We start from the raw sequence: 26,624 nt of genomic DNA, 5'->3' as shown, positions 1-26,624 counted from the left end.
AAGGTTCATAATGACATCAGTTGCAGGCCATCATCCCCCAAATAAAAAATGGCCCCCAGTGCTCCGGGCTCTTTAAACCGAGCTGTTACTTCTCACACACAGTGCCGGTGCCGTGGGGGGACAGTGACATCGCTATTAGTTTATTGTTCCGTCAGGGCTGGGACCTTTACTGCACCCCTGTTTATGTTGCCGTAATCACTGGCCTGCTGATATGCACCCCTTAGGCCTGAAATATGTCCTGTCCTAATGCTGCAGGAACTATTACCAGTAGCCCGCTGCTGGACGTATCAATCACTGACAGGTCAGCCGCATTACCCGCCGCTGTCCCTGATGTGCTGCTGTTCTGTGAGCACTTCATGGCTCGCCACATTCTTTGCTTTCATATTACCGGCAAATTTGTCTTGTCACTGTCCCACTGGCCTCTCCCAGACAGCTTAAATGATGTTGTGCAGCTACAAGAACTCACTCTCTTGCAGGGCCACCTCCGAGGGTGAGCATAAACACACACACACACACACACACACACACACACACACACACATGCACACAGGCAACACCTGAGCAACATGAGTCTGAGCAACCACTGACTCACTTATCAGGTCAAGAGGACAGGCTTTTTGTGAAGAGAGGAGGGGGGGAGGTGGATCAAATTTATATTTATGAGAGTTATATCCTCCCCAAACACACTGTTGTAATTTATAACAGATACCGTCTGGCTGCTTCCAAGACTTTGAACATTAATGTCAAAAGAATTTACGACAACAGAAACAAATTATCCTCTGGATGATGTGAGCAATTGTTTTTCACTCAAAACTGCTATCTACAAGTTCATACTTAATTAGTGCTATCAAATGTTTGAAAGGCTAATTCAAATGCATTCCTTCAGTCCATCGTTTTGGCAGCAAAAAAATGACTCTAATCTGTCTCAGCCAACGATGTAACTAAGCAGGAGACTGATGCAAAAATGAGCCACAAACGGCATCATAGCGGCACACCTGCTTTTCTTTAATTACTCTGTTACAGTGACCTATTATTATAAACCTTTTGTTCCTTTCATTGTCTCAACACAAAAAAAGAATACAGTGGATTGCATGTGAAAGTTTTTTTTTAATTTTTTTTTTTAAATAATTCTATTGTTATCTACTGATATGCCCCCCCCCCCCAAGTTTAAATCCGTAATCACTGGGACCCCAAACAGAGCAGATCAACTCATCACTTCCGACACAGTGCTAACTGCTAGCTGAGTGTTGCAGATTAGATCTGAGCAGCATGGGCCTGGCCCGCTGATGCATGAAAGAGTTTAGTGATGTGGAAAACAGAAAGGTCATCAATAACTTCAAACAGTCAAGCAGAAAATGTGTAGAACAGGAAGACAAACCAGGGGCCTGAAGCACTAGCCTAAGTGTTGGAACAGCTGTCGGAGGCACAGGGTCTACCATTGGCGGATTGTGGGGACAACGAACCAGGTTCGACTGGTTGTGACACAAGGCAGCAAAACACTCATTTTATATTGGGGGAGATTCAGTTCCTCATCTTCCACACCTTCAAGAAATAACCCTCTCAGTTTTGAGTACATTCATGTGGAAAATCCCTTATAAGTTAAAGTCCTAGAGTTAGACGTAAGATTGTCTCTCATGATTCTTCGACTGAAGATATTTCTTATGCAATTTCATTATGTCTGTGACACCTTATGGTATCGTGTGGTGATGCATGGTGGGAGGCTTCAATTATTTATCCTTTGTCGTGTGTTCATACAACTTGTGCTGGCTTTACATAAATTACTTTTCAAGCAACTTCACTGTTGCAGACAAATTCCCTATGTCAGAATAAAATCATAACAGTTTTACCTCAGTTTGTGTGTGCTCCCATGAGCTCAATCATTAGGTGTACGGTAGTTATAAAAACTCTGAGCTGTCTTAAGTCAGCCTTTTGCACTTCTTGACATTCCGACAAAATCAAACATGGATAATATACTGTAATCTTAAGTTTTTAGTCTTGGCTCACGCAAATGGTGAAGTTCAATGACATTAACATTGTCACCAACCAAAAGCTGTGCTCTCTGCAGCACTAAACAGGGAGCAGTAAACAGGGCAGCAAACATGGAGTGAACTCAGGCGAACAAGTCTCTGTTTCCATGTACTGTGGAAAAGGAGAAACTGTTGGAGTTGTAAAGCGAGTAAGAGTCTGTGTTGAATTTGGTGTGTATCTGATCCACCAACCAGCACTTATTTTAGTGAGAAATCTTAATTTTTAAAAAGGTTCACCTCTCATTCCCACGGTCTCGTCCTGCTAAAATAGTGCTAACCAGTGGAGGCTGGTGGCAAGTTGAGGCAACAAAATCCAAAATGTAAAGTTTGTACACAAATACAGTTTATCATTATGGATATTACTGATGCCAAATTGATAAGAATACTGTCAACATGTGACGCCTTTTATCCTGTGTTTGTAGAGTTATGCGTTTATGCAGACAGATAAGGATTTAATAATATGTCACAATTGTTAAAGAGGGTTTGGCGTAATATTTTCCACCAGATGGGGGATGGGAGATAATCGCCAAAGGAATCTACTTGCAGTCTTGCAAATAGTAACCCCCACCCTCTGCAAAATCTTAAAGTGTGTGACTCAAAACTCAAATCGTCTTCAGATATGAGAGGGTGTCAGACTTTCGATCTGTCAGCCCTCTAGTGTGTGGTAGACATTACAGGAAAATGTAGCATGTAGTCTGATGCTAATGTTAATGTAAACGATCTAAATCACTGTTTTTAAAATAAGTAACTGTTCAGTCCAGACAAAGCCTAAAACCTTAACTAAAAACTGAAAAGGTAAAAGTGATATAACGTTAATACACCTACTCTTGATAAGGTGAGATGCCTTGGAGTTATTTGATGATGACACAGTATAAACAGGATGTTCTGGGACTGTTGTGAAATCCATCAACAGTGCAGTGCCTCTCCATATCACCACATAATGCTTTACTCAAGGGGTGTGTGTGTTTGCCAGACATCTGACACAGAGCAATTCAGCAAAGCACACTCACAACACAACAGCGCTCCACGCCTGTGCCCATGGCGATCGACTGCGAGTGGATGAGTGATTCCATACCCAGCCCAAACAATAACACCACTGTACAAACCATGTTTGTGTTTGCCTATTACCTAAGCACCCCCCCATTTTTATCGCCCTTATCTTGTTATTTCAAAACTGTTTGTCTTAGCTGGGAATGAATAGTCAATGTCATGTTCTAAAACCCGTATGACGGCGTCTTTGTCACAAGGGGACCACTCCTTAACAAAATATTAAAGAATAAATAAAGAAATAAACTTCCTGGCCAAACAACAAGTATTGACTCCCTATCGAGTAACAGGCGGTTACACAATGACAAGTTCACTGGCAGTTTGCGAACAATAGATCCAGTCTTCCTTCAGGCTGAAGGAGACTGCCACCAGGCTGCCAATCACTGGCACAGGACACAGAGTTCAAGGACAAAGCATGGACATCTTACTCTGAACAGTGGGATACTTCACTTTTAAAGTCTAAAATGATCATAAAAAAAGGTGTGGCACAGCATAATCAAACTGCAGTAAACAGTGAACCCAGACAAGAGGCATAAGATGCCATTTAGTAAGTTGGCATTGAGTGAAGCATTACAGTAGGTGTGTCCTGAGTCTGTGAAACCACATATACTATGTGGTTACATACTTTAATAGTGCTTTGTTCCCTTTGAGTAAGCATATTTGTACAGGTATCAAAGCAGAGTAATAACAGTAGCAGATGAAACAACTCTGATTATATAGAGATATACACCTACATGAGCTGCCATGTTAAAATACTGCAGATTGTTGTTCCCAGATTTCTGTCAGTTCCAATTGCTCAGCATGACAATGCTGTGATGTGTACAGACAGCTGATTAAAATCCTCCTCAAATACAAATGAATACATTCTCTGGTTACATATTTTAACACATTTGACAGTGGGATTTTCTTTTTATAAAAACACAGTCATGAGCTGTGTTCAGGGAACAACTTTCAGAGGTGTGGACTCAAGTCACACATGAGTCAAACATTTGATGACTTCTGACTTGACTTGACAAAATCAAAAGACTCCTCCTTCCTTGGACTTGAACACCTGTGACTCGTGACTTAACATAGACTTGAACCTTTTGACTTGAAAATACTTGATACCTCTGAACAAAGCCAAACACCAAGTGTTCTCTAAAAAGTGTGCCACGAATCAGTTCATTTCCTGAATCAACTAATGCTATTCATTCCCCGCAGGTCAACACTCAATTCCCAAGATCCACTTTGTTTGAACCCACCTGAAACAACCAATCAAGTGCAGGAGAGAACCATGAAGCGCTAACGTTACGATACTGAGCACCAGTTGGAAACAACAGATACTAAACAGATACTAGATACAGATACAGATACTAAAGATAATGTCATTCAAGTACAAAAACAATGCGGGGTCAACAAAAAACAAATTGCAATATGCAAAACGTGGTTCAAAAATTACATGATTACTCTGCTGTAAAATGGCTAGATTTAGTGAAGGGAGTATTATGACTTGTTTAGGACTGAAACTCTAAGTTTAGCATTTGTCAGTCTTGACTTAGGACTCAAGTGCAAAAACGTAGAAAACAAGGACTTTGTCCCGCCTCTGACAACTCCCAAAAAAAACTGATGAAATGGGAATTTCAAGTAGACAAGGGTCATCCAGTGTATCAATAAACAGACGTTTTAGCATGATCCTAATCTCCATCGTTTTTGTCTTATAACCCAAACCAATCCTTTAGTTTATACCGGCAAAAACATTTCAGCACTTCCAAAAATACTGAGGGTAAATACAGGTATTCTGTTGTGTTTGTTACCACTTGTGCTCCTGTTGAGCAGTTGAGGCCTGATGGACAGAGGATTTGACAAAGTGCAGTGGGCTAACAGTTGAGTGCATTGCTGCGATATTAGGTACTGACCCTGAGTGAGGGAGTGCAGTGGCAGGCCGGTCTGTCCAGGCTGGATTGTGAGCAGCCCCTGCCTCTGGAGGTTGAGCAGATGCTGCTGCTGGACCTGCTGGACCTGCAGGAGCTGCTGCTGGAAGGCCAACTGCTGTGCTGACACCTGCTGCTGGTGGCACACACAAACACACAGACACACACACACACACACACACAAAGACAGAGGGGCACACTGTCAGCAAACACATATACTGCATCTTCATAGAGGCACAACAGCTAGTGCAAACATGTAAAGCTGAATTTCAGGTTTGTACATGACTGGAATCACATATGCCGTTGAAGAAAAACATTTAAAGTTCCAGGCCATGGAGTTCATAGGTTGTAAACTGTAACACTTTAGAACAACACGTTCATTCATAAAAAACAAAGTTAATGGATTTTGCGTGTGTGAACCTAACACACAATGGCGCACTGTAATTTTCATAAATTTTGCCGTTAGTGGGGGTTTGTCTGGGCCCACTTAAGACAGGTAGAGTATACATCTCTCTCTCTCTTAATTAACGAGGAGTCGGGAGGCAAATGACAAACAATGAAACAACATAGTTAATCATTCATAATAAGAGCCACAGGAATTTAATTACAGCCATTCATAATTCAGCAAACAACGTGTGACTAAATCAAAGTGCTTAATAACCACCCGAGCAACTCTCACAACTCTCCCAGGCATGGCGCTGAGCTCAGGGATACACACTCGTTCCCCCAGCCAGCGCAGCAAGCTGTGTTCAGTCACATACTGCGGACTGACGGAGACATGGCTGTTTTGTTGATCTAACTGTGCTGTTTCATCGAGGAATTTTTAATGAAAAGCTGGTGTGTCTTTACTGATTTTAAGGGTGGTGGTGGTGGTGGTGGGGGTGGGGGGTGGGGGGTGGGGGGGTGCTGGCTGTGGTTAAGTGAAATGTGTGAACTCTGATAGGAAGAAAAAGTGGAAAAGAAAATCAAAAGAAAGTCAGAATAATAAATAGAAGGAAATTATCTAATATCCCCAATCTCCTATGAGTCAAAACAAATGAGAGAAGTTATTTAGATAACAGGGGCACAGAGGAGGGAGATGACTTTTAACCCTTTCACCAATCCCTGCTCTCACACAAATCCCCAGTTAACTATTCATATTATAATTAATACAAATTGAACAACAACATCTATCAGGATACCTTTTGTATTTTCTAACAGATAGGGATAAAATAAGCATGGCTGAGACTCAACAGGATACCAGGCTTGTTTATGAGTATACAAGGCCAGTTGTCAAGCGGGTGGGAGGAGAGGAGGGGGCACTAAAAGCAGTGCAGGGGCTGCCAAGCTGTGCACCGCACCCTGTTACCAAACACAGGATACACCACTTTGTTTACTTCTCACAATTGAGTGCGTACAAAAAAGGTCTCGGTGCAACGCGGCTGTCAGGTCACTTGCTGGCGGCTCTGAAACCACTGAAACAGCCAGATAAAACGCGTCCCCTCCGCCCACCGCCGTTCGGCTTGTCAAAAGGGGTCTAGCGGCCTTCCTTTCCCTTCCTCTCCCTCCCTCCCTGCTGCCCCACACCCTGCCTGCCGCTCCTGCACTGGCTCACTAAAAATAAAGCTCTGGGCAGCACTGGTCTGTTACAGTGAGCAGGGTCATCTCATTGGATCAATCAGGGGAGGAAGGCGAATTGACAGTGGCGGAGCAGGGTCATAATTGAGGAGTAACCACATTCATTCACGTGCAATCAAACCCAAAAGAGAAGCGATAGAGAGAGAGAGTTCAGTGAAATTCAGGATACAGGTGGTCTGTGATCCTCTCTGATCTCTCCTATTTATGACAAGGTGGTTGATTCTCTTTTCCCTTCCATCAGTGTGAGAAAAGTTTCTCATGTCTTCAGTGGTTTTCTGTTCTCCAGCTCCTCCCTGACAGCCAGAGACAAAGATAATAGTGCTACGGGGGTGGGAGTTCACAAGGAACAATGTCTTTTATCAAAACGCTAAATAAATAGAGGGTGGCTTTTCTGAAGGAAAAAAAAGGGGAAGAAAGAAAAATCGAGTATTGCAAATGAATTTAACTCTCTCCCCTTCACATTTTTTTTTCTTCTGGTCCCATCAGCTGACAGGAGCTCCTGTGCGCTCCCAGCATGCAGACACATTAAAAAGCCCAGACCCAATAGACCAAATAAGAGGTTAACAAGAAGTGGCACGAGGGAGAGAAAAATACAGTCCCTGACAAATGATAAAGAGTGACACTGGCAGGCCTTTATTGTCAAGCTTCAAATATAAAGTTAAAGATCTTTGAAAAACTAAATTTTGATGTCTTTAAAATAAAAGAGGCACAAAGCAACAACAGGGGGTTATTGTCTGGCAGCCACAGGGGAGTCACTGCATAATTCTTATTCTGTCTTTTGATGGCTGCGAGAAACGCGACTGAAAAAAGGCGAGAGCGATGGGGAGAGAAAGAAAACATCGGCGGAGGGGGAGAGCCTCTTGAGGCTGCATCCATTTCCTGTGATCATACATAATATGCTTCAAAAGTTGTTTTTTCTTTTATTCTCATGCTCCATTCAACTGATCAATTGCACCTCCTTGCACCCCCCCTCCACCTCTCCATCCTCACCCCCCCTCTTTTCTCCCTTGCTCCTCTAGTGTTTACATCAGATGCGACTTGGTGACAGGCCCTATCTGAGGCCGAGGAGCTCTGCTGTCATGTTGATTTATGGGAGCATCACGCCACAACTTGTCCAAACTGAAGCCCGCAGTTCATTAATTAGGGAGCTACGACTTTGAAGTTGGGAGCTTCGACACGACGCGGACGTGTGCGAGCGAGTGTGGATGTGTGTGCGTCTAGCTTTTAACATCGGCCTTAATTTTCAGTGCTTCCTCTACTCTCCAAACATGGAACTCAATGGGGACAAGAGCGAGAAAAAAAAAATCCCCAGATTGTCTTTGAACTTCTTCTGACCGCACAATAATAATTTGCTTTGTCCACAGCGATGCCTGTATCCTCCAGTCATTAACACGCATTAAGCTGCTGCCTATGAGCGAGCCCTGCCGTACTGGAGGGAGCGAAGGAGAGAGCGAGGAAGATGGAGAGGAGAAAAAAAAAACTCAACACAGGCAACAAAGCTGGGAGCGCTCTCTGCACTGATATCTCACAATTACATGCCTTCTCTTCCTCTGCCATTTCCATGTTAATTACCGAGAAAAGCCTCTCAGATTTATATGCTCCCTGTTCCTGCCTTTCTCCCTTCTGCCTTTCATTATGTCCTACACGAGGCTCACAGGAACGGTCATCTCTTTGTTGCACAGGACACTTGTTTACTTGAAAAAAAATCTAGAACAATGGGCCGAGGCTCAGGCTCTATAAAATATTTTACATTTAATGTGAAGACTTTTCCAGAAAAAGAGACACTGTATTCTTAGCGCAGCATCAGTCAGTTGTTACCATTTATCCGGCAAGTCTGACATGCTAATCAGAAGCATGAGTGCACTTGATTCTCCCCCTCTCCTCTCTACTTTAACCACAGTCTGGAAGCAGATGGGGTTGAGGGAGGGAGCACACATGCCTTCCATGCTCTGTCTGGCCAACGGGTTTGGTAATGGCAGGCGCTTGGAGTGATGTCAGCCTACCTCTTTACTCTGCTTGCTGCCTGCATGCTGCTGCTGCTGCTGCTGCTGTAAAAGCTGGAGGTGGAGCTGTTCCTGCTGCTTTTTGTAGAACTCTTGGAGTTGCTGCTGCAAAAAAGATGGGAAGGCGACACGTGAGTGAAAGTCTGACAGTGGTATAAAGTCAGCAGTGGGTTTTTGTGAGAATTTTCAATACTTTGAGGAATGTTGTCTTTGAGGCTCCCGGGAAAAAAAAAAAAAAACGAGAACAGAAGAGCAGCTCAAAGTGAATTTATCTTTGTGAAAAACGCTGTCTATACATGAGAAAATTTTCAGACAAAATGATTCCTGACGTGAATGTCAGATGCACATTACCTGCTGTAACATGAGGGCCTGTTGCTGCTGGAGGAGAACCTGGAGCTGCTGAGGGCTCAGGACTTGCTGCTGAAGAATTTGCTGCATCTGCTGTGGAGTTATCACTTGAGGTGTCATCATAGCCACTGAAACTGGAACCTGCATACACACACCAAACAAGCAGACAAATGTAAATCACGTGTCCAGTAATATAGCGAGAATTAATACAGGAAACAAATAGCAAACCATCCTCTAAACCCAGCATGCAAAATGTGAGAGGCTAGAGATCACTGACGTACTGATTAGATATGGAAAATGACTTTCCAGGGATAAATGATGCTCAACAAACAATATATACAATATTTAATATGTATAAACTAGCCCCTTGCTTTTGACTTGATTCTAAGAATTTATCTCAAGTGCCATCTCAGTGTGTTACAAGCTGCGGATACCCTCCAACAAAAACACACATTTCAACCCCTCTAACTGTTATGACACCACACCAGACTGAGGCAGGCGAAAGGACACAAGACAGCCAGGCGTGGATCATGCCTGTGGAGTAAAGGGCCAGCGCATCCACCCCAACCTCCATCCTCCAACCGACCTTCCCTCACACACACACACACACACACACACACACACACACACACACACACACACAGCCCTTCAGTGCCATCGGATTTTGATCAGCGTCTTCTCAGAGCTTGCCGTTTATACAACATGGCAAATATGCCATACCTGAGGACGTGAAAGATTGCCTCAAAAATGCTGCGGTTGGCTCGTCGCATGCGCGCGACATGTCATGTGAGAACATTTCATTAGAGACGCTGTCAACAGCGATCTATTATTGTGACGATACAGAGTGCCTGGAGGAGGAGCCACGGTGAGGAACACGCAGGCCTCTAACTAACTCCCAGCAGAAAAGGTGTGAGTGCATGACTCCTCAAAACAAGTGATTTGTTGTGACACTCAAAGAGCCCCCACAGTTGTCAGGGTGCCTTAATTGCTCCGGCGGCGTAGGGGACTCGCAGTGTGTCTGGATGCTGCCACTCACTGCTATGATGTGCAATACCATTAAAAGCTCCTTTCCTTGACATTCGGATGACAAACAGCGACTAAGATGTGCTTGATAGTGCTGCGTCTTTGCACTTGTTAATATGTTGTGGCGAGCGTTCTTTTGTGTATGTGCACGTATACATATGTGCATATAAAATGTGCTTTGTCTCTCTCTCAGGCTGATGTCAGCAGCTGATAGAGCGGAGAGTCTGTCAGTGACAGTCTGTCTTCACCAAGGTTACCCAAATTGTGTGGCCGCCTTATAGCTAATGACACCCCTTTGAATTTTTCATGCATTTCTGAATGTAATGTCGCTGTTTAAAATCTCGTCCGGTAACGAAGGGGCTTTTCTTGACACACACCCTGCATGCATATCACCTTATTCATTCTCCCCACTGTAGCATAAAACAAAAACAAAGCGCTGCCATAATGAACAGCTTGTACTGCAAATGCAGAGGAAAGGGCAGTGATGTCAAATAGGACAGAGCAGCTTTGATGCTCTCCGTTAACTTTATAGAGCGGTGCCAGACTACACTGTGCTGTGTTCCTCCAGCCCCCAGGAGAGCGAAGGAGGCTCAGCCCCACCCAGGACTAACACACACTTCACATTTCTCATCTCCAGCACCAGGCGTAGGGAGCGCGAGGAGGAAAATGCAATATTAATTCCCCCCTGTATTATGTCTTAATATGCAGTTCATCTTGACTTTTGCACATGACTTGTCCTGTCATTTGCATAGCCCCGGCCTCCCATTTCCTAATTTCACAGTCATTATCCACTGAAGTCCTTTTTTCTGGGCATCGCTAATTTTGATGAACTATTTTGAAGGTCAACCAAGCAGCCCTGTCTTGCTGACATGCAAGCGCCATACATGATGTGATATATAGTTCCCATCTAAACATGACATTTACCCCCCATGCACACCGAGGATAAATAATAATGCCCCCTTTTTTTCTGAAGCTTTTCTTTAACTGCACGCATTAAAAATCTACTCCATACTTGTCATGCTCTATTTTTACAACCATGTTAAAGCTGTAAATTTAGTCTTATTTTCAAATGTATAATCATTTTGTCATGCCATATTATATAGAGTGTGATGTGGAGGGAAAAAAAGGGAGAGCAAACTCCATGTTAACACAGAGATTTTTACACACTCCAGCTCTCAATAGCTGCCAATTTCATTACAAATTACACTGAGGTTCCCTTCAATTTAACTGTCTTAATTCTTTACACCTTGGGTGTATATCTCATCATGGTTTCACACTTCGCCTTGTCAGGAGCGTCTGGCTCACAGTAACTACAGCTGGAGCAGCTTCCTCTGTGCACAGCCCCAGCAAGAGGCTATTACAGACCCCCATTTTATTACCCATTACTACTGAGGTCATTAGCAGCAAGAGGGATTGTATGCTTCTTAACCTATTGATCAATGTAACTACTACCATTTAATCCTGTGCTGAAGGAGTGAAAATCTGCCTAAGACTGGATCCTATTGAGAGGGAGGGCGGGAGGGAGCACTTTAACTGAAAAATATTGCCCTGGCCGCGGTATCATGCCCATTTAACGCAAACACGGGACGCCAGTCGCCATTTAGAGCACTCCCATATGGTGCACTCCCTTATCTCTTGAATAACATCATGACTCCAGATGATCCACAAAAATATATCACCATCTAAAGATAGTCTAAAAGGGGGACTTGTACTGGGCTAATAACTGGAGGGATCCACTGAGCCCAGCTCTAATCTACTCTACCGATATGAGGGTGTGAAAAAGAGGACATTCTGAGGATGCCAGAAATAGCTGACGTTTATGAATTTCACGAAAGGTGTGGCGCTCTCCAGGTGCCTCCCATGCATAAACATTCAAACCTGGAACATTCTCACACAGCTGCAGAGTGACTGGAGGCGATATACTGTACCAGCACAGGCCTGCTGCCGGCCAAACACACACACACAAATCTAAACTGTGGCATGTTAACTGTCACAAGCACATACAAGCACATGTGCAGCCCATAACACACTGTATATAAGGAGCACATTTTCCATATAGAGTGAGACAGTATTTGCACTGTTTATTCAGTATAAATGTGTTTATGGAATAATGGAAACAAAAAATAAAATTATTAATATAAAGCATTTAAAATGTTTTTAAAAACTATATTAAAATTCTTTTGTCAAAGCTATAGATCATTCATTTCCTTCATGTCATAATTCTCTACACCACCACGAACCATGCATACACACACACACACACAGACACACACACACACACACACACACACACACACAGACACACACACACACACATACACACACACAGTCAGTATAGAAAGCATTTGGCATTGAAGGACACCTACAGTTAGCCAACTTCAAGAGGAAAATATGACAATCTAATGAGGCAACACAAACCGCACATCTGAAAACGTTAGAGAGTCACTGATTCAGAGTTAATGAAGACGCTCCCCGAGCACCCCCTCCTATCACAAGTCAGAGGTCAAAGTCCGGTGAGAAGGAGAAGGGGTGAACAAGGCTGTGAGATAGCCCCTTTCCCCAACACCGAGGCAATTAAGAGGAACAGAAATGAGGGACAAGGAGGTGAATGTCAGTGAGACTGGCACAGACGTTTTCACTGGCCGCAAAGGTGCAGCTTCCCCGAAAGAAAAAAAAGAAAGAAGAAGAGAAAAAAAAAAAAAAAAAAAAAAGAATTATCAAATTTTCATTTGTGCTCCCTGGGGTCATCTTGTTTTGGAGGGGCATCAAATGGAATGGAGAAGTAAAAAAGAAATAACAGGCCCTGGAGAAATCACTGAGTCTAGTCCGTTTGATGCTGTTGTTTTACCTTGGCCTGCAGTGGCGCAAGGAAACGACTTCCCATCCTGACTGTGATCTCCTGCATGAAAATGTAGCCGAAATGAGGATTTCACGGGAGCTATTGTACTTAAGTGATGTGTGAACATAATTAGTCGTCGACAAGACTGGAAAGACTAATTCCATATTAACCATTCAAGTTGATTGAAATCTCTGAGGTGGAGAGCATTTATTTCCCTCTTAAGGAAAAAAAAAAGAGAGAGAGACGTAGTATATTCACACCAATAAACTTTTCCCCTAATAACAATAATAATAAAAAATAAATAAATAATAACAATGATACTACTAATAATAATTATGATAGCTTGTATATAAATTGTTACTGAACATAATTTGTGTACACAAAACAAATTTTGGATCCTACATTTAAAGTACGCCTGATGAATTTAAAAAAAGAGGACAGACCTACCCATCATTACGTGTGTTGAGACCTCCATTATTCCCTTCTCCTCATCCACAATCAAGCTGTTTTAAAAATGTTTACACCTCACATAAACAGGATAATCACATTTTGTCTCAGTTTACCACACAATATACATTTTCTGAACTGGGTGTAGGGTGTGAGGGGGCGAGGGCTCAAATTATTTGAGCAACTGTAAAAACAAAAGTTAAGATTGCATTTTAATTAACTTTTCGACTACAAACAAACAGTTTTTTTTTTGTTGTTTTTTTTCCGCCAGAGCCGGTCCCAGCGTCGGGTTTAAACAAACAAACTGCACGGCGAAGTGAAGCGAGCTCTCACACCCAACAATAACAGCTGAGCTGCGAGCTGAACGCTGTTTCCCACACTGGAGGCAGCCACCACTGCAGGTGACCACTGCTGAGGGGAGAGCACAGAGGGCACCCCCACCCCCCAACCCCCCACCCCATCCTGACACACACAAATACACACATACACACGCACACACACTACAAGAGGGACCATCCTTTGCATCATGTTTCATGCTATTTGTATTTCAGAAAAAATGTATTTTATTCAACAATAAAAAAATCAATGACCAAGTATTTTCTTGTAAAAATAATAGAGGTAATATCAAAGTAACATTTATAAAGCTGCATTTACAAACATTACAAAAAAAAAGAAATTTGGTCACAAAATTTAAAAAAAGAAAAAAAAAAATCCCGAGTGCTTCATTAGATTTCAGAGTATGACTCAATGTCCTGTCACTCTTTTTGACCTTTCAAGCCACACCTCCAAGTGCGTAGCCACAAGACCTGTGAGTTCTGAAACCTGCCTTACAAATTCTGGGTGACTGCTAATATCCCACACACACTATCTTTTTCTGTTCTCACCTTTCTCGGAAACGTCTTACGATCAGTCTTGGGGTGGAGTGCGTAGCCCGTGATCTATGGTTCATCAGCTCTGCACAGTTACGCAACGGTGCACGTCTTCAGATGCATTATTTGACTTGGTTGAGATTTAATTAAGATCACACCCTCTAAAATCCCTTTTAAATGAAACTGTAGTTAAAAGACAATGGCTGACACATCCTCGTACAGATTGTTTCTATTCTCTGCACGCCAGCAATGCAAAGCTAATCCTTGTTTCCATGACGGCAGACGAGAGGGCCACAGATTCTGTTGCCTCCTGACACTCTAAATGTTGTTGTGTTATGTGACTCATTTAGAGTGTACAGCCTATTAATAAAATTATATAGAAAAAGATGCTCAGGGTCAGCAGCAGCTTCATAGCAAAATACAAGCTATGTCCAACTTGTTTATGTCCACACACAACTCAAATAATCCACCCTGATTTTCTGGGTGCAACATGTCAATACCATCACATACCTTATTGTTTTAAAAATATATAGGTCATGACAGAGATGAGTGGTAAAAAAGACCTTGTGCCATAAAACACTCCACACCATGTAATCTCATTATTATCCTGCCATCTCAACCCTTTGAAACACATGGCATCTCAAGTGTAGAGTTAATCTTCCTATCTGAAACAGAGACGCACAAATGACCCTTTAAAAAAATGAATGAAAGCCTTTTTCAAGTAAAAACATGTTTTAGTCGGGAAAGCCGGGGAATAACAGCAGAGAGCAGCTGGTGGCTCACTATATCACTGCTAAACTATTCCCCCGTCTCTCCTCTCTGTCTTGCCTGCCTGCTCCAGTACAAAGCAGACACCGTCCCTGTAAAGGATATCCCAGCGAGCCGTGAGGCTCTGGCGGCTACCCCCTGTGCCCCCCTCTCTGGGTACACAGCTAATATCTGGTTGCCTATGTCATGGTTTAGAAATGACAGGTGCTCGCAGCCCCTCGCCTTGACAGGCCACTGCACAAATAACGCCCCTGCCTGAAAGGGCTAATGCACTACTAATGAACAATAAATCAACTTTGATTACAAACTGTCAACCCAATCAGCTCGCACTCCAGCTCTCCCAAACTGCGAGTCTCGGCACAGCTGCACAGCATTACGGTGCACACTGCCCTGTTTAGGCTTCGCTCTCCTCCTCCACCACCATCTGATATTCTCCTCCATCTCTCTTTTCTTTCAGGCACCCACTTTTTTTTTTTTTTTTTTTGCACTGATGCAAGGTGCTGAAACATTGCACCCTAAAAAGTTTCAGCCCAGTGGTGAGTCCAAACAAAACCAAAAACAGCACTCAGAAAAGTGAATGACATGTAAGCCCTTACTATACGTGCACGAGTGCATTACTTACAATTGTTGTAGTAAAAATACTTGAGGTCATTAAACAACATAAAATCAATAACTGTCCTCTGTGTAAAACCTCAAAGCTGTCAAATCGGACTCAAACTTGACAGCAGAAAAAAAAAGAATAAAGAAAACAACCACAACTTTCACTCCTAAATGCACACTGCAATCCCTTTGTCACACACACAAACACAGGCACGTACAAACATTTACACACTCCAACTTTTCAGGAAGATATGAGCGATGACATTTGGAGTGACAGTGTGTCTCCAACGTGGTTTTGTGGTGACGGTGTCAAATATAGAGCTGTGCCAGCCTGTCTTAATTCACTGTGACACCATGAGGAGAGTGAGGATTAGTCCAGGCCATAGCCTGAGAGCACACAAAGTCTGACCAGCACTCATTAACTCATAAAAGCAAATCATCGCAAAACACACAACCAGAAAAACTCAACATGAAACAAAAAGTGGAAGACTTCCTTCCTATGTGTCATGCCTTACCCTGGAAATATTCTAAACAATAAAGCAGTGTTATGAAAAAATATGAGGAAAACAACAATGCAAAAGAGGAGGCAAACCAGTCTTGTGTTTTTCCTACAACTTTCCATAATTCAAACAGCATAGAGTACATTACCGGATCCTGCTTAACTGGTTAGCTCACTATCAGTTAAGTAAACAATACTAAACAAACAGCATAAAATGGCAGACAGAAACTTGCTGTAAATGGTTGGGTTTCTAATACTGCAACTGACAAACAAGCAAAGCTGAACAAACTGTTGCTAAGACTTAAAGTGAAATGCTCAAATCCATCAACATCCCAGCAGCACACAGATAAACACAAGCAGCTAATCCATACAGGGTTGTTTTGAAAAGCAATACATTCTGGTACAGTAAATCTAATGTACATGACACCTGCTTTCTGTGCCTCTCCTACCAGCACCAACCTGTAAACTGTCACTGCCTCAACGGCAAAGTAAACCCTGGATAACTGCTCCTCTCACACAAACTGCATGACAAAATTAACCAATTACAATGACACAACCTCAACGACAGACAGACAATAAAGCCTCCTTCTCTCTTTTTCCCCGGTCAAATTAAATTGTCAAGTTTTTTACACAAGAAAGCAGGCAAAATCATAGAAATCAATCATATTGACAAACCTGACAAACTCCATTTAGCTGGCAGGGTAAACAGAGTGCTGGGCCACGCGGTGTGGAGTGAAGCAGAGCGGAGAGCAGAGCAGCGAGGGAAGGAGAGAGAGAGAGAGAGAGAGAGAGAGAGAGTAAGAGAGAGAGTGAGTGAGTGAGAGAGAGAGCGAGGTAGAGGCACACAGGGCTGGCAGGCAGGGAGGCTGAGAACAAGCGCTGCTGTGCTGTGGAGTCTCCAACCTTCCTCGGGATACAGACAGATTGCACGCGCAAGGTTGCTCCCTGGCTGACAAGATACAAAACTATCCAATCAACCACGCCCTTCTCCACCAATCACAACCAGCCCTCTAAACATAATCAATTCAAATGGGGCCACACAATAGGGAGCCGCGGGCTGGGCTGCAGGTGAACCCGTGCCTTTGTGTGGGGGCCCCTTTCAAAAAAAAAAAAAAAAAAAAAAAAAAGACACAGTTGACGGCTGTTAACCCTTTGACCTCTGCCGGGACTCCGGCCGTGCTATTGAAACAATGGGAGCCTAAAGAAAAGAGGCCCTTTAATTAAACAACAGATAAGTAAACACAGCTATCCAGCGGAAAGAAAGAAAACTGGCCCCGCTATCAGCCCCTTTATTGTTCTGCTAAATGGAATTGTTTACAGTGCCGGAACAAAGACACAACTCATTTCACATGCTGAAAACAACAAACGCACAAACAATCCAGACGCTTTGTACTTATTTGGACTTTTTCTTCCTTTTACATTTTCTCCAAGCTGAGACAATAACACATGTATTATATTTGAGAGCAAAATAATGTATTTATGAGAACAGTTTGTTTTGCCTTCCTGCTCTAATGTTAATGTGTACACTCGCACTGTAGCACGCAACTAGTTGCAATACACCGAGACAAGTTAGTGTGTATTTTGGTCATAAAATCAACCACAGCAGCACAAACTTTTTTTTCCCAGTTTTTAAACACTTATCCTACAATTTGGCCTCAGACAAGCTCAAACCACTTACATTAATAGCTAACATTACACCGGCTACAGAATCAGGCAATCCATCCAACTCCATCCCAATGAGAGCAATTAGCTGTCATAATATCATCACACTCTTTAACACCCATGTGCACTCAGTGAGGGGAAAAGACAGGAGAGGGAAACAGGACCCTGCCACCTACTGGAGATCCTACTGAACTCACCAGGAGAGACAGCAGCCTGGCTCCTGTCAACATATACACTGTATGTTAACCTTCTCACTGAACCAACTCTACCTTTATCTCAATTTAACTATGACTACATTTCACTCTATAGTACATAAAAACTTAAAGGCATGGAATAAGACCTACTTATTGTAACGACAATAAAATCACTAACTTGTGCAACCCACTTAACAAAGAATTAGAGGAAAGGCATGAGGCAAGATTAACACCTCACTTTGTTAATTATCATGACAATAAACACAGAGCTGAATAACAGAGCTCTAAAACACAGCTCATATCAACAGCTATAAACCCTTGGCCAAGGATGAAGGAATGTTCATGGGATGCATTCCAGTCCGCAAACACACTGGTAAAATAAACAGAGCGGCTGCATAACAAGCCACTGCTCTCATCTGCTAATAACTAACAATGAGCTCTGCTAAGCTGGCCTGACCTATATAAATTATTGACTGGGACACCTCAAGTGTCAAAAGTGACAATTCCAATACATATCATAGTGAATAATTAAGTGGAAGAAAAGGCGCTTTTATTTTCTATCTGACACCCTCAAGACGGCCCGCGCAAAAAAGACAGTGACATGCAGGCATGTGCTTACAACTGCACGCACGCACTTGGCGCATACACACACACACACACACACACACACATGCACAAAGTGGTTTAGGCTACAGCCACACTCTTCTCCCCCGGCACTCTCCCTGGGGTGGCATGTCGGCGTATTCTCAATAAAACACCTTCTTAGCAGTAATAGGCCACTGTTCTCATTTCAACGCTCCCAAAGGCCTCATGATAAATTTAGCAGACACACAGTTCAAGCTTCTCCTCTCACACACTGTCTTTCTAATCCATTGCCTCTGTGCCTGCGCCATGTAAAATAATTACACATATGTGTCGATGTGATACACACGCTATATAGATTTTTTTTTCTTCCCGCGCACAGAGAAACATCAATATCCTTGAGCCTTGAACCGGCGTTCCCCCGTGATAGTTTACAGAGAGTGCTGAGCGATTGTGCTCATGACAGAGTGGATGACATTATATTTCCTGCTCGAGTTAGAGTGAAAGTATGAGTTAATGTCTGGGTCTGGCCTGAGCTCTACTCCGCTCGGCTCTGGCTAAAGATAACGACTCGCCTCCAATTACAAAGCCTTCCCAAAACACTAACACAGCCAGTGAATAAAGCCGCACCGGCATGCCAACCCATGTCTTACTGCTACTACACAAAGAGAAGGAGAGAAGTGGAGAGGAAGTGGAGGAAAATACAAAACTAGAGTCATTCCTTTTCCTTGAGAGGCTCTGGTGACCTGGACCATTGTCATGAGAAAACAAACACAGCCTGTTTCCCTGTGTGTGTGTGTAAAGTAAATCATTGTTTACTGATAGTGGGAGTCAGCAGGGCAGGTGTGGGACCTATATAAATAACAGCTGCTCTATATAATATCGCCAAGGCAACAAAAATACCTTTTAGTACAGTGCTATAATGTGTTCTCTTATTTCTTCATCTTTGTATTATTTCATCTTTGTCCCCCATTAATGTCAAAAGAGACACAAAGCATTCAATCAACCCTTTTCTTCCGAGCTACAGTAAAACTTTGACTTGGCACAGTTCACAAAGAACCTACATTTGTTTTCGGTGACCCACTCGCTCGCACTGACATCATACAGGAGACTGCTATGTCATTTCTGCTACAGCAAAACAACAGCACAAAGAACTTTTTGAAGAGGTGGAATCTGTCTACTCTAAAGTCATAACAGAACTAAAAGTGATCTGGTCTTTTCCATTCGGGGCTCATTTTTTTTTAACACGCTGGCTTTTGTTTCACTTGACTTGAATTTAATGTTATTCAAACTGCATATTTTATATTTAGTTTATTTTTCCATTCACTTGTTCCTGACTCAAGTTTAATTTTTTTAATACTGTTAATTCTTTTTCTCATTTTGTTAAAATAAAGTGCATTTCCATTGTTGCGACATGACAGTGAACTCACCTTTCAACATCTGCAACCCACCGATCCTCCCTCTGATACTTGGAATAAGTCATATTTAGAGTGAATGAGGTTATCACCCGAAGCAGACTGGAGTTACAGTAAGTCACGCCTGAGTCACTGAGTTCCCTCTGGTCTATTATATATGGGCTTGGTTATTTACTTTTAATTTCAGCATTCAGGAACACATTGTTTAGTCAGCACATGTGAACTCTGTATTTGCAAAAATATTTCCTGAGGTGATATGCCAGCCGGTGTATAACGGAGCTTGTGTTTCAGCGTGTAGCGTGCGGTTTTTCACCTAGTCAAAACAAGAACACTTTTTGGGGTTTGAGCAACATCAATTTAAGGAGGTGGGGGAATTTCTGCCTCGTCTTGTTTGGCGATTGATTCATCTTTGATTTAAATCAGAAACTATATTAATACACAGAAAATTATAACTCAATAACAAATGCTCTGTTGGAGCTGTGGCGATATAAAAATAACATGATCACTAAATCTGAGGTAACAAATAAGAAAGCAGCAGTTATTGTAATTATAGTGCAGTGTAATGTATAGCCTTTGTTCTGCAATCACAAATATATGAGATTTACTACAATAATTACACTGGTTTAAGCAGAGCACGAGCAACTTTGCCACGTGGGTGGTTCTTGTCATCACTTTTTAAGGAACACTCTTAATGTAGGACGCAGGCTACACTTACAGCACCGCTAACCACCATGATTTACTGTTTAGCTAACCTTCTCTGTGGTGTTATTAAACAGTATTTGTTAGCCTGTCCTGTTTCCAACACCAACCAATAAAATTACTCCAGAACATTCCTGGAGGTAACAGATGAGCACTCTACATATGAATTTCTTTTAACCAATAAGCAAAATTAAAATGTTAGTTTGTGCTTTCTGCACATTGGGTGTAACTACATGGATGCCTGGGCTGTGCACTGAGATGTTTTACTGTACGATGTCCAACACAAACATAAAACACAACTCCAATGATGTCCTCATGTAGCTAAAGGGCCCTTCTGTCTCTGCTGTCTGTGTGAGACTCTGTTTCTCTTTCCCACTCCTAACAAAAACTGAAAATGGAATCAGAGAATCGCAAAGCTGTCAAAAGTGTGCGATGACACCCGAAGAGAAACTGCATTGTGAGTCGATGCTGACTTGACTGCACCTTGCATGGCTGTTAGTGTTTATTAATGCTATGGTTGACTGTGCATCCATCCATCCTTCCACCCCTCCGCAAAGGGCGTGTGAATCACTTCAAACAACACACGCTTGACATCAAGACAAAGTGCCAGAGGATGACACAAAGATACAACAAATTTTAAGGGGAAGTGTGTTTGTGTGTGTGTGTGTGTTTCTGGGCGGATGACTGAGTGGGGTGGAGGGGTGAGAGGGTTCACTGCTTGAAGGGAAACATCAGGCCTCAAATGAAAAGAGGGTCCTGAAAATGGTAAGTGGCTCCCAGCGCTGTGACTGGAGTCAATTCGACAGTCATCGTCTTGGCTGGGAGAGAGCTCCCAACACAGCAGCCCCCCCTCTGACAGTTTCTGCTTGGCTGCGTGGAATTGGGACAGATGACTTCATTCTGACAGGATTATCCCAAACCTGGTTCTAATCTATACAGTACACATAATACATTTTTACAATATGACAAGGAAAACAAGCGGTAAAGGAGACGACCTGATCCTGGGGTTCCACGCAAGCACCGGCCGCCGTGTTGTGCTGATCATTCCTGACAGATTGTATCACCTTAGAGCAACGCGTGCGTCAAAATGAGATTTCATTACAGCATCACCTTGAGACTTTTTACAAACACAAAGAGATGAACTCCTTCCGAGGATCACGCACACAACTGATGAATTGTGGGATTTTACCGTTGGAGACACTTTGCAGATGGAAAGGGGAGCGATTCTGAACGATAGAGCCTAAAATACTGACAGCAGTGGCACATTCTCAAGGTAAAGAAGCAAAGGCAATTTCAGCAAAGAGTAACAAAGCTCTTAGAGGAAGAGTTTGACATTTGCGTTCCTTATATGTTAGATGCGAAGACTGATACCACTCTGTACCATGGACATGATGAGGAAGATAGAAGTCTCCACTTACTCAAATTGTGAAAAATGAGACAAAACATACTGGATATGTCCGCTGCCACCTTGCGCTGGTGATGTCATTTGGCTCCTGAGTCTGCGCAATAACGATCTCCATGGTATCAAGTTTCTGCCCATACACCTGTCCGACCAGGAACGCCACTGATCACTAGCACACCGGTTGGCACACACAACTGTCAATCATGATGTCACTTTTTATAGCAACAAATAACAATACCAAACTACACTTAAGCACACAGCAGCGTGATAAGAACCCCGTCCCATCCGCTAAGATGGAGGGGGCTGAGGAGCTGGTCCTCATCCATGGAGATCGCCATGTTGCACTGCCATGTTTCTACGGTAGCCCAGAACAGACAAACCAAACGTTGGCTATAGCTAGGGCCGACTGCATCTTTGCCTTGACAACCATAGCTTGTAGCCCCTCTGCAAAAGAGAGCACGTTGGAAAAACACTGATTTGTAAGGTGAAGCTGCTTCATTCTTCGTTTTTAAATCACCTGATCCATTTCTTGTGGAGAAGAAGAGACCTCTGCGGATAATCTGGCTCCCTGTAAAAACCTCCTGAACAATGAGCACTCAAGGAATTCTAACTGGGAAAAGTTTTAGCTGGATGCAATCTGTAATCCACAACACTAGATGTTGCTAAACCCCCCTAAATCTTGCACACTGTTCCTGAATGGATACACTTAAGCCTGAACACTTTGAAAGAAGGTACAACAACAACCAATTAATCTGTAAATTATCTCTCGTTCTGTCTGAAAAACAACCTGCAGAAATTTGAACTTTAATAAGTTGGTTAATCTTGGCAAGCTTAAAGCAGTCGTTAGGTGAATTAATTAGAAATTGGCAATGCTTTGATTTGTGTTTTGAGAGAGTGCCATACTTCTTCTGTCTCTCAGCACTTTTTTGTACTGAACTTTTTCCCCCCTCAAAATGTGTATTAACTGAATATTAAAACACTCCCTTTGTCTTGGCCAGGTGTGCCCTGTTTAAAGGGAATTTTTATCTCACCCCAGAACATTAATCCAGTCTTGTGTTCACTGTCACCTCGCCAATGGGCCACCACTGCCGTGCCACTTTGGGCCACTGGCCGACTGGGCTGCGGGAACACCTCGAAATGCTGCCTCAGATTGCCCTGCAGCACTGGCTGAGCTCCAGCTGACAGGCTTCGGCCTACTGCTCTAATGACTTACAGATTGGAGCTCTGTGGTATACATGTGTCAGGACAATGCCATGGGCTTACTGCAAAAACAGTAGGAGAGGGAGAGAAAGAGAGCCAGCGGCTTCTCCCTGTCCTGTCAGACAGAGGCTTGGCCCCTGGATTGTGTCACATCACGCTTCCCCCCAACAGACCACAAATGAAGGATGTGAAGAGCAAACGTGGGGAGGAGGGGCGTTGGAGGGGCGCACTACAACTTAAAAGGCTTTCATCCTGTAAACTGAAAAGACATTATCTTTTGACCTGGAGATGCCCTCTGTGAGGCTGTACACTATGGTGTGAAAACACAGAGAGAGAGAAAGGAGAAGAAAGAAGTGTGGATTGTGGCTTTAACTGGTTATAGTACAGATAAGAAAATTGTCTGCTGGCATGGTTTTTTGAAACATTATCAGTAGTTTCTCTATGTCTAAAGAATAACAAGTGATGTACCTTTGACATCCTGAAAATGTTCAATGCAACATTTATCAGAGGGTAGTGAATAGTGTTTCTCATTGAAAAACAAAAGGCAGTCACATAATTATAATAAATATAAAAAACAATGAAACCCAAAGGACAGAGATGTTCCTTCAGCTTCACATTCTTTACAGAGAATCACTTTAAGATGAACCATGGGAGCTCTCAATAGTAAGTAAAGTGACGTTATCATTTTCCAAAACCCTTCTCAATAAGCAGACTATCTGCTCTGAATCTAGTCATTCATGTAGTCTCATTACAATCAGTGCAGACATACCGCAGACAGAAACCAGTCAATGTCATTCAAGCAGCGTTCACACAAGGAACTTCAGCTGGCTGCTGGCCATACCTCACACTGCACCAGTGACATGAATAATGAAGGCCAATCTCAGGCACCATCCTGGATGGGAAACAAGCATAATCTAGGCATTACACTGATAGCAAAGACGCCATGTTGACACAACATCTTCAGCCCAGCTGAATGCCACATAATCCCCTGTAGGAGGTGGATGCCTACCTAGGATCTCTTGCAATGAGGTGTAGTTAACCAGCCAGGCTTGCGTGCAACACCACAAATGTGCCTCAATTTCCCCCCTCCTCCCACCTCGGCGCTGGTGGACTATCAGCGAGGGTCCGACAGTGTTGTTCCTAATTACCTATTTCTCCACTCCTGATCCTGCGGCTGGCATAATTAGTTACCTGGGGCTGCAATCCAATTTGAAGTGATGACAAGAAAGTGATCCATGAAAAAGTAATAAGTTAAATCCAATTTCAGCCTGCCTCTAATTAAATGCACATGGAACTAATGAGTCAAACCCTACCATTTCACTGATAATGGTAATTAGCGGGGTGGGAGTTGCCGGCTCTCGTCGTCGTGCCACTGTAGGTGTGAAGCGCAAAAGGTAAAAGCGGCATGGATTCTTTTAATCACACGTGTCATTCAGTCAATGTAATTTACTGGCTTTTTGACCAGTCAAGTATGTTTAGCTGCTTTCCAGCCTGCGTAGCAGCTGTTTGTATATCGAGCCTGATTAAAGTGCCGCTAGGCTGCTGAGTATACAGCGGAGGCATCTTCATCCAGAGGCAGGGGAGGGCGGTGTAGGGGTGAGGGGGTGTGGGGGGGCACCCCTGTTGGAGATATAAAACCAAAGAGCCATTTAATGCTGATCAAGGATCCTGAGGCTTGTTTGACTCATATTTTTCCCCCCTTTCCTACTCTATGCAGGTCTTTCTTTTTTTTTTTTCAGATGTTCTGTATATACCGTGCTTCATTATTTTTGACTTGAATAAGAATGAATTGGAAAGTGAGTCACATCTCCAAATGAGTAAAAGTCTCTCTGCACATCTCCTCGTGCCTAATGGGAAGACCGCTGAGATGAATGGAGCCTCGTCCGCAGATCAGGTGCTTTTATGGGGTGTCAGCTTACTACACAGCCTCATAATTGTTGGATCATGTCTTTTGATGACCCAGTCCAGCTCAACAGAGAATCATTATCCAGGCTGTGTGATGGAGATAGTGAATGTTCTGTGTGAAGGGGGCTCCTCCAGGCACGGGTTTGTTCTTGAAAGAGGAAGTGAGATGAGACTCTAACCGTTAACCTCCGGTGTTTCACGAAATGTGTTTGTGTGTGTGAGAGAGAGACGGTGCAAGGAAAGGGAGAAAACAAGAGAAATCTCACCACCAGAAAATCATGAGCGAAGAAAAAAAAACCAAAAAAAAAAAACAAAAACAAATGTAATACATCCTCACGCTGATGTTTATGTATGAATGCTTGGCTTTAAACTGTGTGTGTGTATGTGGCTGGGGTTTGTTTAATTAGCAGAATATGTAATTCAGAGATAAACAAACACTTGGCTGGACCTGTGGCTTTTTCATAATGGCAGTTTCAACCCAGGGAAAAAAAATGTAACATACAACATTAGAGAGCAGGCAATTTACAGTGTTAGATACTACAGCGAGCCTGTGCTCTCTTCACAAGAACCGGGCAGGAGAGGGGAGGGGAGAGGAAGCGGGGGAAAGGGCCCGACTCTCTTTTCAATAGCTGAGTGACAGCTTGGCCAAGCTCTCTGTATACATTAATAAATTAGAATTTTAATTTTGTCTTTGTCTGCAGGAGATGGTCTAGTACTTCACTATGTACCAACAACTGGCTGTACGCTGGAATCTGCCGTTGTGGTCCCCTCTGTTGACCTCTGCAGCACAATTCCCTGCCAGGCTGGGGAAACAGTTTAGTTTGATCCTTTCAACTTATTTGAATCCTGACAAATATGCACACAACTGAAAGGTCATCACAGTCATATTTCATCCTCTGGAGCTATTCCGAAGACATCTGCACAACAAAGAGGCTTTTTCACAACCTGACATTAGACCTAGCTGCTACAATAGCTCATTAAAAAGGGCCCCCAATGGGATAGTAAGGGTATTAAATATTATATATATACACACAGAGAACAGGGCCTCCGTATTAATTACCAAATATGCCCTGAAGTCGTTTGCAATTTCACACTGACACAAACAACCGCTCCTTGTTGAAACAAAGATATACATCTCTGAGGCAGCTGATCTGAAAATTAACGTAAATATTGCATCAGATATGCAGCGCCATCTATATTACAAGCAGAACAAGATGAAAAATATTTTCTTTTTCCTTGCAGTTTTTTCTTTGCATCACAAAGGCATTCCAAATAACTGTCCTACTGCCTCTGTACCTCTCACTGGCCTCACACTCTCCCACCCCTTGCTTTCCTCTATCCACTTCACCTCCAAGCCCTCCACCTGGATTACCCACCCCACTCCTGGGCTGCTCTGTAGCACCTCCTGCTGCTGGTGGTAGGGACCTGCCTCCTCTTTTATTTCTGCCATGTGTGTGTGCTGGGCAGTGATGAAAGGCAAACACAGAAAGCATGGAGTTTCCTCTGTTTGACCGGACTCACTTCTCAGTGGGAGGAATGAAACTCCTCTCTCACGTCTTCCTCCACTT

The 26,624-nt window shown here is 43.1% G+C and overlaps 1 protein-coding gene across 11 annotated transcripts in view; it reads right to left on the bottom strand.

The window, feature by feature from the left end:
- foxp1b (forkhead box P1b) overlaps positions 1-26,624 on the bottom strand; it is a 183,054-nt gene that overhangs the window by 32,703 nt on the left and 123,727 nt on the right. For 7 of the 11 annotated variants that reach the window (XM_049587353.1, XM_049587345.1, XM_049587378.1 and 4 more), the window contains 3 exons: positions 8,956-9,093; positions 8,605-8,709; positions 4,970-5,120 (listed from right to left, as the gene is read on the bottom strand). In XM_049587353.1, coding sequence (XP_049443310.1) covers positions 4,970-5,120; positions 8,605-8,709; positions 8,956-9,093 — 394 coding nt within the window. Of the gene's footprint in view, positions 1-4,969; positions 5,121-8,604; positions 8,710-8,955; positions 9,094-16,672; positions 16,856-26,624 lie in introns of those variants that run through there. The other 4 variants (XM_049587431.1, XM_049587413.1, XM_049587421.1 and 1 more) reach the window with 4 other exon arrangements.

The sequence above is a fragment of the Epinephelus fuscoguttatus genome, linkage group LG1, assembly GCF_011397635.1.
Source record: "Epinephelus fuscoguttatus linkage group LG1, E.fuscoguttatus.final_Chr_v1".
In the NCBI taxonomy this organism is placed as follows: domain Eukaryota; kingdom Metazoa; phylum Chordata; class Actinopteri; order Perciformes; family Serranidae; genus Epinephelus; species Epinephelus fuscoguttatus.
The sequence above is the reverse complement of the archived record's forward strand: the minus strand, read 5'-3'. Positions and strand labels throughout refer to the sequence as shown.